The sequence below is a fragment of the Malaya genurostris genome, chromosome 2 (genome assembly GCF_030247185.1).
Source record: "Malaya genurostris strain Urasoe2022 chromosome 2, Malgen_1.1, whole genome shotgun sequence".
Lineage (NCBI taxonomy): Eukaryota > Metazoa > Arthropoda > Insecta > Diptera > Culicidae > Malaya > Malaya genurostris.
This window is the reverse complement of record NC_080571.1, coordinates 219,976,553-219,994,150: the sequence shown is the minus strand read 5'-3', so window position 1 is coordinate 219,994,150 and position 17,598 is coordinate 219,976,553. Positions and strand designations below refer to the sequence as shown.

At 39.0% G+C, this 17,598-nt stretch overlaps 2 protein-coding genes across 4 annotated transcripts in view; one reads left to right on the top strand and one right to left on the bottom strand.

The window, feature by feature from the left end:
* Positions 1-7,815, bottom strand: part of LOC131429134 (craniofacial development protein 2-like) — a 47,610-nt gene extending 39,795 nt beyond the window's left edge. Inside the window, exon 1 of the mRNA XM_058593181.1 lies at positions 7,670-7,815. Within this exon, the coding sequence (XP_058449164.1) occupies positions 7,670-7,815 (146 nt within the window). The remainder of the gene's footprint in view (positions 1-7,669) is intronic.
* Positions 1-17,598, top strand: part of LOC131427652 (protein disks lost) — an 828,850-nt gene that overhangs the window by 241,624 nt on the left and 569,628 nt on the right. The gene's annotated exons all lie outside the window — the stretch shown is intronic.

Sequence of the window (17,598 nt, the reverse complement as noted above, 5' to 3'; positions counted from 1 at the left end):
ATAAGACGAAATATTTTCTCATCGATGTAGAATGGTCAATATGAGGAAAGGGTATATCTGCGATTTTTTGAAACTGATATCGATTTCAATTTGATTTACATTTCGCATTCAGCTCATCACTGCATTAGCAGGTTATGTTGAGCTGCTAATGCCACCTCACGGTTCAACACAATCCGCTATCCTGACATGCCAAAAGTACAAAACAAATTATGCCGTATGGAAGTAGTGTTAATTTTTTATTTTTTAGCAAAACTGTTTTTGATTGATTGGGATGAGTGAGTACGTGCTAAGAATAGGTTTTCAATTGACTTCAATCAGTTTTTGTTGACGTTGAGCAGCAAAGCAAAGCAAAGTCTTGGCATTACATTCCTGTGGTGGAATTTGGCCTTTCTGTTTCAACAGACTTCGCAGCCGATTCTTAGTGTACAGAATCATTGCATGGCTAGTACTATGGATCCTACTGACACTAAGAATCCTTCCAGGTCGGGGCTCGAACAGACGACAGCTGGCTTGTAAGACCAGCGTCCTATGCATTGAGCCGCCAACTCGGGACAACATTGAGCAGTCGGTGCTTAAAAGTCTGTTACTGTGAATTAGGGATATCGTTTAGAATTGGAAATTTTCCATTCAATGCATGCTAGATCTCCAATGATTGTTTTGCTCGTATCGAGTTATGCAATGCAGCTGCCCGCTAAGGAGCAAAATATGAATACTAGTGGCGTTTTTCATTGAAAAACACTGGTGGCGTGGATTGCTCTGGTTTTGCACTTTCGAGCAGAAATCGCAATGAAACATCGTCAGAATGTTGCATTTCTGCTCGAAAGTGCAAAATCAGAGCAATCCACGCCACCAGTGTTTTTCAATGAAAAACGGCATAGATTATTAATAAAACCTTTTGGCGCCAACCGAGCTGATTTGTGCAAAAATTACACTGAGCCTACGTGATTCACGTGTTTCTTTATTTCGAATCACATGTTCTATTTTCCGATATATAAACTTGGGTTCAATGCCGTGAAGTCAAATTATAAAACGACTATAAGAAAAGAAAGTGTATAACGTTTTTTTTATGATTCGTTGTTGTACTAAAACTCCAGAAATGTGAATCTTATCTTCTTGATAGATATAATTATTTCTGTCATAATGCACTGAGACAACAGGATTGAGGTGTGCTGCCACTTCAAATTAAGACCGTTAACTCAAACACCAGAACTGTTCGGCTCTCTATTTTTTGGAACAATTCCATTCGAATTAGAAGGAAATTTTTTATAAGCATTTTCCATGCTATACCTTTGAAGGAAATATTGGACGAGATTTTGTGTAAATTTTTCTCGAAACGACCTCCAAATTTCGTCAACTGCTTCAAATTGCAAGTTCGGTTACAGGGTCCGCACTCGAAGTGTAACCAACTTCAGACCGCTCGCGCAGCTGACGCACGGGCATCAGCTCTCTAGAAATTTGCTAAATGACAGTTCGGAGTTGTATTGTTTACAAGCGCAAGAAAGCATTTTGCCAAAAGTGAACGCGAAAAAAAATCAGTGATGGATTTAAAACGTAATAGTGTGATTGCTTTATATTTAGATGGAAAATCACAACCAGCGATTGTTCGTGAGCTCAAACACCTTAAAGTGAATAAAGTTTTTGTTTATCGCACCATAACTCGTTACAATAATACTTTAGCATCGCAAAACGTCATGGAGGTGGTCATCAAAAGACTGCAACGTCACGTGAGATGGTTCAAAAAGTGAAGAAGCTACTTGAACGAAATCCTCGACGAAGTGCCAATCAAATGGCAAAAGAACTGAAAATATCCGACCGTAGCATCCGCCGCATACTGAAAAATGATCTGAAGGTCAAGCCTTACAAGATCCAAAAGGCGCATGATCTCACACCGAAGCAGCAACAAGTTAGACTTGAGAGAGCGAAGGAGTTGCTTCGTTTGGCCGAAAGCGGTCAATTTCCGAACATTGTATTTTCTGACGAGAAAATTTTTCCAATTGAGCAATTCGTAAACTCTCAAAACGATAGGGTTTACTTGACCGACCGTTCATACGAGAATTTGAGTCATCGATTGACCACCAGGAGGCAGCACCCGCAACAGATAATGGTTTGGGCCGCTGTAACCGCAGATGGGCGCTCTCCAATCGTTTTCATCGAGCCTGGCGTCAAGGTAAATGCGACATATTATCGGGAAAGTATTCTGGAGGTTGCTTTGAAGCCGTGGGCAGACAAACATTTCAGTGGCAGACCATGGACGTTTCAGCAGGACTCGGCACCGTCTCACAAAGCTCGAGTGAACCAAGAATGGCTGAAAAACAACGTTCCGAACTTCATCACGTCCACACAATGGCTCTCGAATTCACCAGATGCGAATCCAATGGATTATTCTCTTTGGGCCATTTTGGAGAGCAAAGTTCGAACTAAAAGATACACCAGTCTCGAGGCCCTGAAAAAAGTTATTGTCCGCGAGTGGGCCAAAATACCTGCAAGTCACATTCGGGCAGCTTGCGATTCGTTTTTTGACCGTCTCAAGGCCATAGTCAAGGCAAAAGGTAGTCATACCGAGCAAAAGTGAATTGATTCTGAATTTTGTATTATTTTTACACATTTTGTACTTTGAATTAAGTAAAAGTAATTTTCCAATTACATCGATTGAACCGAGATTTGGAAACTCATCGACATATTTTACCTATTCGAATGATTCACTCTCTTGCTCATAAACCGTCAAACTGATTTTGTTGTATTTTGCTTGAATCATTTGGGACTTTTAAAAGCAGGAAAAAACTGCTTTAAAGTGCTAAGTGTACGTGTGTACCTGAGAAATTCACAGGGACAGCTACAGGTACAGAAATAAAAGGAACAAGTACAGAAGCTAACTTCAGGAAAAAATAAAGAAATTACAGGAACAAGTGCAGAAAGTACAAAACCAAGTGCATAAATGAAGGAAACAAGTATAGGAAGTACTGGCCCATTTGAGTGCAGAAAAAGGTACAGAATGTGCAGATGGTACAGATATAAGTACAGAAGTTACAGGGCCAAATACAGAAAATACCTGCACACGTATAGAACGTACTGGAAAAAATTCTGAAACAAGCACAGAAAGTACAGGAACAAACACACAAATTACAGAAACAAGCACACAAAGTACAAAATAAAGTGCAGACAATAGAGGAACAAATACAGAAAAAAGTTAAAAGCTCAAAAGTTAATCGCAAATATTGTCGAGACAACAATTTGAAATCTACGGCGAAGAAAAACTTATGTAAACTGCCTTAAGAAATAAACGTATTTATGAAAAAAAAAACAATTTGAAATGGCAAATTAGAAGAAGAAAAAGTTTTCATTCCACGCATTCCAATAATGCACACTGCTATGCCAGTTCAATTGTCATGTTCTTATCGTTCAACTTTTCTATTAGCGTCAATAATCGTTATGAGTCTGTAGCGTGAATTGAGATTTTTTTTTTCGGATGGTAAATTGTACGCTGCCTGTTTGCGTTTCGGCAAACCATCGGTTTTATATATTTTGTCCTGTTGTCCGCGATATAAAAAGGTTGGGGCCACTATCATATAGCATTATAATGATATTTTTCTTCAATAATCATTAAAATTGATAAGTAGTTTTGATTTTCTACATCATATTATTGCGCTACGAAGTGTTCAGGGGTCCGCTAGTGTTCATATATAAGAAGATTGTATTAAAACACGGTGAGTGTTCATACAAGTGCAAAAACCTGAAGTGTACACACACGGGTGCACTTTTTGTGTATGACTTGTGTGAGAGAAGCATGGGGCTCGTAAGAATACCAAAACTTTTATATATCTATGAATGTTCACTTTTTGGCACTGAAATGAGTGTAAAAGTTTTTCGTAGTTTCATGGTACGAGTTTTGGGTTTCTTGTTGAATTATTTATTTGTCGTCAATCAAGAGTAGACAATAGGATTAATTACAATAATCGTCTCAAATTAGTAAATAATTCTAAATAGATCACTAAAAATGTATTATTTAATATAAGTTAGATAATTATAATTAGCTTACCGAATAGAATTGAAATATTGTTTTTTTTTTGGTTTTTGTCATTGTGAAATCGACAGCTTCTGAATGCTTGTTGTATACAACCTGTCTGCTTTTTCTTATTTTTAAAATTGGTATAAGGAACGAGTTTTTCCACGTATCTAGAAAAACTCCTCGAAGTGCCCACTTTTTTGGCCACATCCCGAACTGAAACCTCCTTCTTTTGCTCGAACGCCTTTAGTATACGTTTATCCAACTGAGGGTTAGCAGTACCTTTTTTTCGACCCGTTTTCGATTTATCCTCAAAGGTGTTATCCTCACCGAACTTCCTGATTGCATTTCACTTACTCCTTCCATTTTTGCTATCTTTCTCAGTGACAGTTGTTCTGCTGAAAGTCCATGTTTTTTTCTGTATAATTTCAATTCGATTTCATAAATACTACACTTTCTTGAAGAATTTTTAATATTTCGATTATATCCATTTGAATAAAATCGATGAAAAAAGGTCCGTCGTTCTCGTATTCAGAAAGTTTGATACAGACCTGTGACGGTGTTGTCAATGCGATTTGGCACAAAATGCAAATGATTTGGTGAAATTTTGAGGAAAATCAAAGCAAATCACCATCTTGTTACTCTCATTTATCTATAATTGATAAAAAGTATTCTAAAAATTTACTTAGATTTTGAGTTCAACATTTTTGAGTTAATTTCGAGTGAAGGAATCGAGGAATAGCGCACGAATTCAGATGGGAGATGGGATATCCAAGATGGTAATTTGCTTTGATTTATCAACAAAAATCTCCCCAAATTATAGTTTACATTACTACTAACTTTCATAATTACTACAAAAGTATTTATTTTAAAATGCAATTTTTATCTATTAATTTTAGCCCCGACTTCAACTAAAGGGTGTTTTGTTAGCGCTTGCTGATTTGGAATTTTAATGAAACACATGTCAAATTGTGAAACGGGTCATTTTTTTTATTTGGTGGATTATTTCTTGGTATTCAACATTCAAATAAATATTTCGGGCATATGAATCGGTCATTTGTAAAGAAATAAGTACCTATGATTCCTCCTCTCCCATAGATCCCCCCCATAGACCGCACCAAACAGTACATTTATCGGGATGCTAAATCTTGAACGGCATGTGGATTATCTTTGCTTAAAATACGGCAATTTTGCTTGTTGACGTAGACATTCAACCAAAAATACGTCTCATCAATGAAGAAAGTTTTGCGCTATAAACAGTTTTAATTGAACACTGATTTTGAAAACAAAATTTCCACGATTTGGAAGCGTTGTTCTGAAGTTAATCTATTCATGATGATTTGCCGAACAATACTTAGTAGGAACGTCGCTTTACACTGTCAAAACAATTTTCAGACAATAGAGTAATCGCTATTAAAAAAAACCTTCTGAAAAAAACCCTGTTATTTGAGTCGATAAGCATCTAGCATCTCACCGTGTAGTTTCGAGTCCCGTTCCTGTGATAATATTTTCACCAGAAGTTAGTTTCTAAAATTCTATTATTCAGTCTTTTTCCAGTCTGCTTTTCCGTTGGATACTGATAAAAGCTGTTTATGGTTTGCGTAGCCTTGTCGACGAGAACCAGTAACTAGGGATATAAAGTCATTTATTTGGAATTTTAAACCGCGCAAAAACACCGCGTAACTTCGGAAATCCACGTGAAAAATAAAACCGGAAAACTAAAGAATTTTTTTTAGAAATGCATGAAATGTCCAGGTCTGATGTAATTTAAAAATAAATAAAAATAATCGACTTTCAAATTATACTTAAACATTAAAGACGGAAATCTTTATCTGATATATTTTTTCATTTAATGTCATATAAATTTCCGTGTGGCATAAGCTTTAAAATGAACAAAATGTGTTTTTCTGTCTATCAACCGTATTTTACGTCTTGGCCTCCTTGCACTTCACGTTTACTTCAGGCATAACAGTTCGGCTAAGAAATCTTTTAAAATTTCTAAAATCATGAAATATTTAGATATTTTTTGCGGAATTAAATGTGAAAATATGCTGGAATACATGAAGCCATTCTGTTTCGTTTTCATCGAAATGGTAAAATTTATAAGTGCCCCTCGGAAGAAGAAAATCTGTATGAGCCATAATTTTCCTTTAAATGTAACACAAAATTTCCGAAAATTTATTCACATATTAAGTTAGTTTCCCATCAATTTTCTATGCAGCGTAAACTTAAAAATAGATAAAATTCGTTTCTCTGTCTATTAACTTTATTTTACGATGAGACTGATTGAAATTTACATGTTTAGAACGTAATTTTCACTTTTCACACACTTTCACACGTCTAACTAGTATACAACTGTTTGAATTTATATGTACCATTTGCCTGACTAGCAGATATATGTTTCTGTAACTCAATGGATACATGAATGCTCTTTGGAATCTCATGATTCTTGGCTCAATCGCAATCTTGATGGATGCCATTTGGTACAGCTGGTTCTACCGAATTTTACAGGTTTCTTTCTAACTGTGTACTTTCCACACTTAACTTGTTGAAACCTAACTATTACCCGTAGGACCCGGGCCTACCATAAACTGATCCTATAAAATTGTTTGTAACACATTGTTCAACAACTATTTGTATTTTTGCTGGCCCTTAAACGGAAAAGGTTTGTATAGAACCATAAATAAGCGCACTGTGCGAAGTCCATCTGAACTATTTATCAGCATTTGGTATGAATGTTTTTGTTTGTTTTGATATATACTCAATCGCGGCGCTTGGTTGAATCGCGAATTTTCTTGTTTCGACATGTTTCCTCTGGCACATGGTAATGCCGGCAATGGCGGCTGATGCAATAAGTTGACATAGGCCATCATAAGTGGCGTAGAAATTCTGCTTATAGCTGCCTATAACTTTGTAAGATACTGCGATATTAATAAGAATAGATATATCTTGAGATAAAATAAAGGGCGTTGCAATTTTGCATGTCAGTTCGACTATGTATGTATAATCGTTCTTCACGTTAGAACGGACAAGTGTTTTTGCTTATCCATTTTAGAGTGTTTATTTATTCAACAGTATCCTGTAAATCGACCGTCCAATGATCTCTACTAATTCCCTATTGGTTGGTTATGATATCCGGTAGAATATTCCCCACTTGAAACATCACTCTGCCAATCAGTACGACAAGATCGATCCCCGCCAGACACCAGCATTTGTTTAGCCTCGAAGGAACCGCACTAACTAAACCGCCCACCGCGTCGCGTCCATGATGAGGCCCATTCCGGTCGCAATGTGTCATGTGTCATCCATTCACACAACGTGAGGACAATTCAATCCGTGTGGGCCTCACTCAACTTCACGTCGGACGGTTTTCGGAGAACAATGTGCAGGCAGAGCCTGTACGACCCTCATCTTGTCCTGAATGAAAATTAATACCCCGTGTGTGTGTGTTTCGAAGAGAGGAGAATCCATCCTACGCGCCAGCATCGGTCGGGGTCCCAATGAAGCCGTGGCTTACAGGTTATAACAACCGGCGGTCGGATGCGTATGACAGGCCCGCCAATTGGATGTCGGCCTGGGTAACACTAGAAGGGGGCCCACCATTATTGTGCCATAAACCACCACTACCAGCATGCTTCACTTGGCGATGATATGCGCTTAGCTCACCTGGCCCCGGGATGATCATCGGCGTTGTTGTTGTTGTTGTTGTCGGTCTTACCGCCTCCATCGTCGTCGTCTTCGTCATCTTTATTGAGGCAAGTAGTGGAAGTAGTGGGCCCGTACACAGAACGAGAACGAGAGAGGTAGCTCATAATTAATGTTAATAATAACTCAGTAATTGAGATGTATTGTTTTGGTTGAAATTTTATATATATTTTTTTCTTTCCACCGGAGATGAGTTTTGCCAGTATGACGAACGTACTCCGAGAGTACAATCGAGAACTTTTTGAATACATATTTGATGCGCACCACGCAACTTTTTCGGACTTAAAAATCTCGGTAAATCGGTGAAGCACGTACAAAGTGGGAAAAGATAATGAAGTAATGAGAAGAGATTTATTGGTATGTTAATTTTCAACGGCGCTTCCGGAGTCTCTCTCTCTTTCTCTCTCTCTGGTTGGTCTCAAACAGCAATGGGATAAGTCGGGAAGGTATAACAGACAAATATGTACTATTCCTATTGTAGTGGCTTCTTCGTGGAGATTTCTTCTCTGCCGTTTGGTTGCTCCGCTCGGTTCGACATGGTGATGAACCTCATGAATGGTTAGAACGAGCTTTGAATTTTAAAATGATGAGCTGCTGCTTCGGTCTTGACTTCATCTTCCTCCCGGGAGGTGTGCGGATCCACTTCACGCAGCATATTCCCATTCCCATGATGAAGAAGAGAAGAAAAAAAACGACAAGTGTTACTGACCTATGACGATCGAGGATGTTGAAAACAGTGAAAAATGGTAAAAATGAATTCTTTTATGGTCGATTTGGAAATGGTGCGTTTTAAGTGTATTGTTTAAATATTGGTACACAGCTGAATGGAAGCAGGTTTTTTGGTGATGTGTAAAAGGAGCTGGATCACTCTCGGGCGGATGTGTTGAGAGCGGAAAATTCCATCGCTGATCATGGGATCTTCTTGCATGAGGTCAGGCGGTTCTTGATCTGTTCGGGAATTTATTGTTTTGAATATGAATGTTTGGATTTTATGACCAGTGATTTTACGTCTTAAAGAATAAAATCACAAACTGTCATTGTAGATTGTTCGATGTTGAACGACAAATGACTCTCTTATACTACTGTAGCAAAGTCTTGGCATTACATTCCTTTTGTGGAATTTGGTGTTTCTGTTTCAACAGACTTCGCAGCCGATTCTTAGTGTACAGAATCATTGCATGGCTAGTACTATGCATCCTACAGACACTAAGAATCCTTCCAGGTCGGGGCTCGAACATACGACAACTGGTTTGTTAGACCAGCGCACAGTGATTTGAATCGAGAAAAACGTGAACTTAATTCTCTAGCTGCTAAACCGTTGATCCGATATACATAGTTCCTTTGGAGAACTCATTCACAAAAATACACCTCGTGATTTGACCACAATAAAAAATGTACAAAGCCTACTACGATAAAAGTTCGTTTCAACAACTTTTTTCCCTTAAGAGCAAATTCAGCAGCTAGAAGTTCTATAGGAAAAATTATAAAAGAGCAGAAACTAGAACAAACGTATCCCCAGCAAGTTGTTCTAGTTTTATTTATTCGACCAGTTCTTCTGTCAAATTTGAAACGATGCCGTTTAATTTTCTGTATATTTGAAACACGAGTAAAACACTGCTGGGGCTGCCAGTTTTTCTTGTTACAAAATTCAGATTTATATTTTGTAACTGACATAAATTATGCATCTAGAACTAGAACACTACTTGCCTTATTCAATGCCCTAAGAGATAGAAAAACGATGTCTTCTACAAAGTTTTAGAATTTCTAACGAGAAAAAACTTTGCCGAAGAAGCTATAGGTCTAACGCAAAAAGTTTCGGATATATGAAGCAATTTCGTTTGAAATCACTTAAGATTCATATTTTGTACATAACTTTTTTCACAATTATTTTCAGTGTCTACTATGTTCGAGACAATTACTAAAAACGTAAAATTCCATACTTATCGCGCGATTTGGAGTTATTACATTTTTGTAACTTAACAGTCCTGGTAGTTTTTTTATTCGATGCACGGTTGTAGACGGCATTCCCAGTTTGCATGTGAAATCTTGGATAGAATCTTGAGTTGTTTCAACAGTCAGTCACGGGCATCGAAGTAAGAGTAGCAACGGGTGTTTACATTTTGCTCTCCCATCGCGAAAATCTACGCTACTCGCACGCAAAGTAGTCGAAATTGATTAATGTAGCAAAACTAACTGTTATAAATGTAATAAAAACATTCGAAGAACGTTTGTCGATTCTCGGTTGTTAAAGTGGCATCGAAACAAGACTAGCAACTTGGAATACAGGCAAGATCAGTGCAGTAAAACTTCATTGAATTCAATTGAAACTGAATGTGGAACACATTGACGATCTCTCTAATGCAGTAAACATCATTCTCTGACACACACAATGTTTGCTGACGGCCCGAACGGGCAGCATTCAGTTCATCACTCGTTTCTCTTCAATCGAGGCTCAGTTTAACCACCGTCAGTTGATCTCTTGAAGTAACAAAATATCTCTTTCAATAGTGTGAGAGCGACCTTGAAATAAGGTTCATGTAAACATTCGAATTGGCTCAAGAAAATAGATGAAAGACCAAGCAGATAACTGAAATATCAATCACAGAATACACATAAATTAAATGTTTCCTCCTTCAGTTTTCATTTTTCATACTTTAATCCATTTAAAATTCTATTCGTTCGAATTTGCTTACTACCAAGAGCGATGGCAATAAAGGAGCTACACTACTTGGCACTCGAAACTGAGCAAGCAAAACGTCAAACGACTAGGTACGATTATTCAACAGATGATGAATTCCGGGAGCTTCACTTGAAAATGACAGCAAAAGTCAAATGAATTAGTAAGGATATGCTGACGGTCAGTGGCCATAAATTTCATTTTCATCTTATATTATTCGATTGAAAATGAAATTTTACCGCACTGGGCATGATTCGAATCTTGTTTGACAAACTTATGATCATAACACCCATTAAGCTTTGAAATGCTCACTTTTATTGTCTTTCTTATACATCTCAAAAGAATTGAATTGTCAACTATAAACATCATATTTACAACTAATGATTCCATGAAAACTTTCCTTGCCTTTATAAACTTATCATAAATACATTTGGCTTAAAGCCAGCGGTTCCCAAAGTGGTCGATATTCTTTTTGCGGGGGTCGACGAGGTCTAGAAATCGACCCCCTATTGTTTGATATAACTTGTTATTTGAAATTTTTACGCTTAAAAAGTTGTGTTTATTTGACCATCCGCAGAAATTGGTGAGTATTTTACATCAATATTAAACAAGCAAGAAATTGAATTGGGGTCTGAGGCCTTAGTTCATTTTAGTGAGGAGGTCCATGACCCAAACTAGTTTGGGATCTCCTGTTTTAAACCTTTCTAAGATAGATTTTGACGTAGGACTACGGTTTTCTTTACTATGCTCACCTGGGTGCATTTTCAAAATTTCACAACACGACCGTGTAACGGAAGTCCACCAAATTTTATTTCTTAATAACTATTTTCTTCAATTGCTTCACGAAACGAATGGAAGAAGGTGTACGATTGTTGTTAATACCACTTTTATAACGCAAAAATTGTTTAAAAAGTGAAAAATAGTCCCAACTCAAAACATAAAAATTAATCGAATCTATAAATAGACCCTGCTGCACGTTTGCTAGCTTTAGTCTATGATAATCCATGAACGGAGACACATCGAGAGCGCAGGTAGGTATGTCGGATTTTTCGGATTACTCGATTATTGAATTTTAGAGTAAAATTTTCGAGTAAAATTTTCTAACTAATCGATTAAATTTTAATCATTTGTCAGGGTTATTATTTGTTTATTCGATTATTACTACAGGAATTTTCGAATTATTCGATTAGTGTAATAATCGAATATCGGTTCCAAATTTCAAATATTTTTCGATTATCTGGGTTAATAATCGATTACTTGATTAATCGATCGACATTCCGACATCCCTATGCGCAGGCCTCCATCTACTTCAAGATAATGGAACTACACCCGGCAGTATTCAACTGGTGCTTCAGTCAATGACGAATGTGAGGTTCGGTTCCTCAAGCCTAAACTAAGAAAAACATCAACTAGTTCTTCTGTGAGCATATCTGCTGTTGGACGTTCGCAGTGTGAGTTTCGCTTCAAACAAGAGTGATTGCGTCATCCAGCTGCTTTGTAGTTTGCGTTGGAGAAAAAGAAAACGCAAAGTGTACAACGATGGGGAACATTATCCATAATCAGCCGTTCTAATGGCTCTAAATGTAATCTGAAAAAACTATAAGAGATTACTTTAGAGATTTTAATAGAATATTAAAATCATCAGTTTAGTGCAAATCTAGAATATTTTGATTAGCTTTGGACACTTTTCGCTGTGCGAAATTCGCAACAAACGAGCGCAAATAGAAATAGCCAAATAACTGCATCGCATTCGAGAGAAAGGTTCCAAACAGTGCTTAATGTCGTAGAGAATTGGAATAGTTTCTTTCATTCAAATATGTATGAAATATTCAAATATATAAACGATTGTACGACTTGTGTTACGATAATATTTATGTAATTATTTATTCTAGATCAAGGCTCATACTTACAAATGACTTGGAATGGCGCTCTACTTCCTGGAATACAAACATAATCATCCGTAATCAAATAATCTATTATATGACTCCCATTCCACTAACAGTAATTTAGAAAACTGTCTTAAATCGCCGCCCTACTTCCTAGAATACAAAAGCAATCTTTTGAAACCAAATGGTTCTTTCCAGCACTACTAAATCTTAAACAGTATCATATCAATAATTATCTATTAACATCTCGAATGTAATCCTACGACAATCTCGCGGTTAAAGACTGTCCCAGAAAGTATGGACGCACTTTGATTTCGCTGTAAATAATTCACAAGTGTTAGATATTCAAATTTTATTCGATATACTGATAATATTAGACTACAACAACAGAATATTATTCTCAACATTTGCTACTTAGCCATTGTAGACTCACTGGCGCACCTTCTTGCGAACGTTCCTCATAAAATTCCGTACAGACTTCTTGGCTACAAGTTTTGACACTTTCTTCCAATCTTTTTCGAACTGTATTCAACAGGTTTCAGCTGCCGAGACATGTTTCCTAAGATGTGCCCTCGTTAATGCCCAAAATTCCTCAATTGATCGAAGTTGTGGGCATTTTGGTGGATTCATGTCTTTTGGGACGAAAGTGACATTTTTGGTAGTATACCATTCTACCGCTGATTTCGAGTAGTGGCAAGAAGCATGATCTGGCCAGAAAACAACAGGATCCTTGTGGCGTCGAATCATGGGTAGAAGCCGTTTTTGTAAACATTCCTTGATATATATTTCGCTGTTCATTGAAGCAGTGGTGATGAAGGGTTTCGAAATCTTACCGCAGCTACAAATTGCTTGCCAGACCATAGCTTTCTTACCAAATTTTTCGACTTCAATCGATGTCTCGGACTGGTTTAACACTTGCCCTTCTCGCACCGTATAATATTGTGGTTCCGGCAAGGATTTGTAATCGAGTTTCACGTAGGTTTCGTCCTCCATGATTATGCAGTTCAAATTTCCAGCAAGAATCGTATTGTACAGCTTTCGAACCCTCGGCCTGATCGATGCTTTTTGTTTCGGACTACGTGTTGGTTGTTTCTGCTTCTTATAGGTTCGAAGATTTAAACGTTCTGTAGCACGAAGAACATTTGACTTCGAAGTGCCGACTTTTTTGGCCACATCCCGAACTGAAACCTCCTTCTTTTGCTCGAACGCCTTCAGTATACGTTTATCCAACTGAGGGTTAGCGGGACCTTTTTTTCGACTCGTTTTCGGTTTATCCTCAAAGGTGTTATCCTCACCGAACTTCCTGATTGCATTTCGCACGGCTTTTTACTTACTCCTTCCATTTTTGCTATTTTTCTCAGTGACATTCCGTGTTCTGTGCACAATTTTTCGACGTTGTTCTGCTGAAAGTCCACGCATTTCGAAACAAACTAATGAAAACGAATAAACAACTGCACAAGTGGTTAGAGAAAAGTGTAAACAACAGGACGCAGCTAAAAAAATTGACAAATTCTGAACCATTGCGAAATGGCAGCGGTTTTTGGTTGCGTCCATACTTTGTGGGACAATCTTTATGTCTCTGATAGTACCCACTCCAAGTTTTTTTTCTTATGCGAAAGCCCCATATTGGAGACTTATTGCCCACCTGTTGACCACTTAGAGTTTACTGCCCAATAAAAATAAGCTAGCACCCACAAGTGGGCAAAAGGGACCAGATTGGGAATCACTGTGCTAAGTGTTTATAAAAATCAAAGATATGCCTAACTGTTTTGAATTGATGAGAATTTGCTAAGGAAATTAAGGAAAATCTAGAAAATATAAAAATAGAGAATCATAAACATCAATTTTTGCGATTTATTACTTTTTAGTTGGTTTGACGTAAAGTCGCCATATAACTAAATTCAGTTTTTGCAATGACTGAGAGGAAACATTTACTGGAGAAGCCAAATGAATGAAAAACTCAAAAGAAAAGATATTTTTTTGGAAAAAGATACGCTCAGAGACAAGACTCGAACCTACGTTCTTATGCATTCCGTGCATACGCGCTACCATTTTGCCACCCTGAACCTTGTAATAAACACAACTCTAAAACACGGTTAGGCATGATAGAACGTACACCAAACATTTGTCAATTTTTGTCCGGTTTCACGCAACTGTTTCGATGCGATTCGATTTAAACCACTAGACAGACGTCGAATTTGATTATACTCTACCTCTACCTCAATAAATATTTTATCTGTTACTAATAGGAAAACCTTTTCGTAAGTCTATCAAACGACGATATGCTTAATACACGACAGACTACATTATTATAACACCAATTTCTCGTTTTACCTAAAATTGTTCTCACCCCGAATGTATCGAAATTGATTCCGCAATGAATTCATTACGAAGCAAATCCTGACACTGACATGGCAAAATTTATTTTCCGGTCCGATACCGAATCAGACCGGCGAACTGTCTGAAAAACACATGCCACAAAACAGTAGAATCCCCTCGAACAGTCATCGCCCAAAATCCTGCACAACCAGAACTTTACGTATGTACATGTGATCCCCGAGCACAAGTGTGGTGTCCGATGATGTACCAACAAGGATGGTTCATTACCCTTTCTGGTGATTTGTGGCCCGTAAAAAAATGGCAACCTACCCTTGTTGCGTCGTTCGGTCACAAATTTTGGGTCGGAAAAAGTGCGAAAGTGCGTCACCGAGTCAGTCCCCAAATGTCTGTTCTCTTTGGAAGGGGAAATCGATCGAAGGGATTTCACAAATAAATAAGTCATTGAATCGATCCCGAAATATGACGACAGAAATATGAATCCCTTTTTGTGTATCTATATTCATTCTTTCAAAGGTCAACGGTAAAGGTTCTGTGCGTCCTCCCTCCTCCTCCCGGGGCTCGGTTCTGCTGTCGGAATGTGGAAGATGATAAAATAGAATTCGTGCTCGAAACGTCAAACTTTTCGGTAACTTTTCAACTTGGGTCGATTTGTGAAACAATAATTTTGTCATTAGTCAGAAGAGCGTATCGAATGAATCCTATCCCGACAGTGACGTGTTGAGTAAAAAACTCGGTTGCTTGGCAAAATGCATTAAACTTCAAAGCCGCTTTCCCCGATTCCCGTGGCGAATCGCTCTCCATCATCGAACGAAAAGTGTTTTCCCACAACAGCGGATATATCTTTTCCTGACAATATAGGCGAACGAAAAGTGTTTTCCCACAACAGCGGATATATCTTTTCCTGACAATATAGGCGAAACATTTTCCGCCACAAGTCACTACTGCTTCTGCTTCTGCTGCTGGTGCTGGTGCACATAACCTTCGACCGAAGGGGGAAATTAGAGAATTGAACGACTTCTCGCAGAGGGAAAAGTTTCCTGACAGCGCAGAAAATTGAAAAGTGCAAAACCGTAAGGCTTCGACATTTTCCTTACCGTGGAACTCCGGAAAGAGTTGGGATGGTTCTTGTCACTATCGGCTCGCATCGGTGACTGTGACTGTGCGGTTAGTATTTTTTGCGGAAAACCAGAGGGAAATGTTGTATCATTTTTCAAAATTTATTCTTTCACCAAAAATTCTGTGAAAAATGGGAAAAGTTTTGGACGATTTGGAATCCCGCGTGGAAATCAATTGCTCGCTTTCCGGTATCAGATATATTAGAGGCTATTAGGAAAGGGTGGCATGATTGGAAAGGAACAATTTGATTTACAGCAATGTTATTTTGCCAATGGTATGACTGTAAACGATTTACCAATCGAATATTTTTCTTGAAAATCATTAGCATTTCTGGTTAGTTACTTTGCCATGTTAATCATTTCAAGCTTATACCTCCCTTTGTAATTGTTCAGTCAGATAAAAACCAAAGCTCACGAACCAAGATAAACCAAAATATTAGGTCCTATTTGCTCATCATATCCCAATTACTCACAGCCCACATCAAATAGCGATGTTTAATGCTTGCGAACGAACTTCCGCCGTCCCGGATGATTCACGTTGGTAGCATCGCGTAAACCACAAGTCAGTGCCAGCTTGCCGTGAAATGAAATCTGCTGCTGCTTACCTCCCGGAAGGCTTCACCCTTCGACGCCAGCCGGCATCGCACCGCACCGGGACTCGTCGCACCTTTGCTTTGTGTTCATGCAGGCAGTGTTTACTATCGTATCTACTCGCATCTATAAATATGTCAGCCCTGTTGCTGCTGTTCTTCCGTAACACTGATCCTGTTCGAAGGCTCGATACCTCGACTTCGGTAACCGCCGCGCCACCCCAACAAAGGGCAACATTTAGGCGATCCCGCATAAATCCAGCAAACAACCCCTTTTAGCATTTCGCTGTAATTCTGGAGGCTGCGTGTATCGTGGTGTTGCACCTTGCCAGCCATGCTCTACCTCCGTCCGGGCTATCGGTTCAGTAAAGTTCAGCCGATTCGTTTCGTTTTATTTCTGATAGCTCAAGTGCTTCTTCCCCCAAGGCGAACCATGCTTAGCGCACCCAAGTTCACTGAACTCTCCCCCAATACTCCCGGTTGCCTCGCACAGCAACAGCCAACCAGGGGATGGTAATTCTGATTCCGCCGGTAGGCAGGCAAAAAGCAGCATCCCAAACTGCGCACGGGAAAGGAACTAAATACACCACACACACCGTCGTCGTCGTCGTCATCATCGTCATCTGGGAACCGGGCGAACTCACGGACAGGCAAGGCAAGCAGGCAGCCAGGCAGTCAGTGCGCATTTTTGCCATCCCATGCCTGCCCGCAAGTCCAAGTCTTCTTTGTCTGGGGTTCGAAAATGGAGCTGTTGCTCCTGTGTTGTGTGTTGGTTTGCAGCTTGTTTCGTTTCACCACTCTCACCCCACCGTCCCCTAGAACACAACACGAGATTCGCTCGGTCCAACAAATCTTCCTTCCTTCGGCCGAAATGTGTTTTGTTGTGTTCTGTTGCTTTTTGCTTCCAGCGAAGTCGGATCCTGCGAGGGTAGAGTGGCCCGTTGAGGAGCAGCAGTTCGAGTTCGAGAGTGAAGTGGAATCGAAGGCCGGCGTATCCTCCGGGGTTGCAGTTCTTCTTCAGCTGCTTCCTCCCTCTGTGGTCGGGCCGGGCAAATTCACCAACAACCGTGGGGTAAAGGGGGAGGGTTTTGGGACGACCGAGGGTAAATGCTCTTCTCGGGGTCTGTCCGGCCGGATACGGTTCACGGTTGCCAGCGATGCTTACTTCACACTTCGCCAGAAGGAAATGATTCGCATTTTTACATCATCTATTCAAATTGTTTTGATAAATCAGCCCCATTTGCTGACTGATTACTAGCCCTAAAAACTGTTTCCCGAAGAA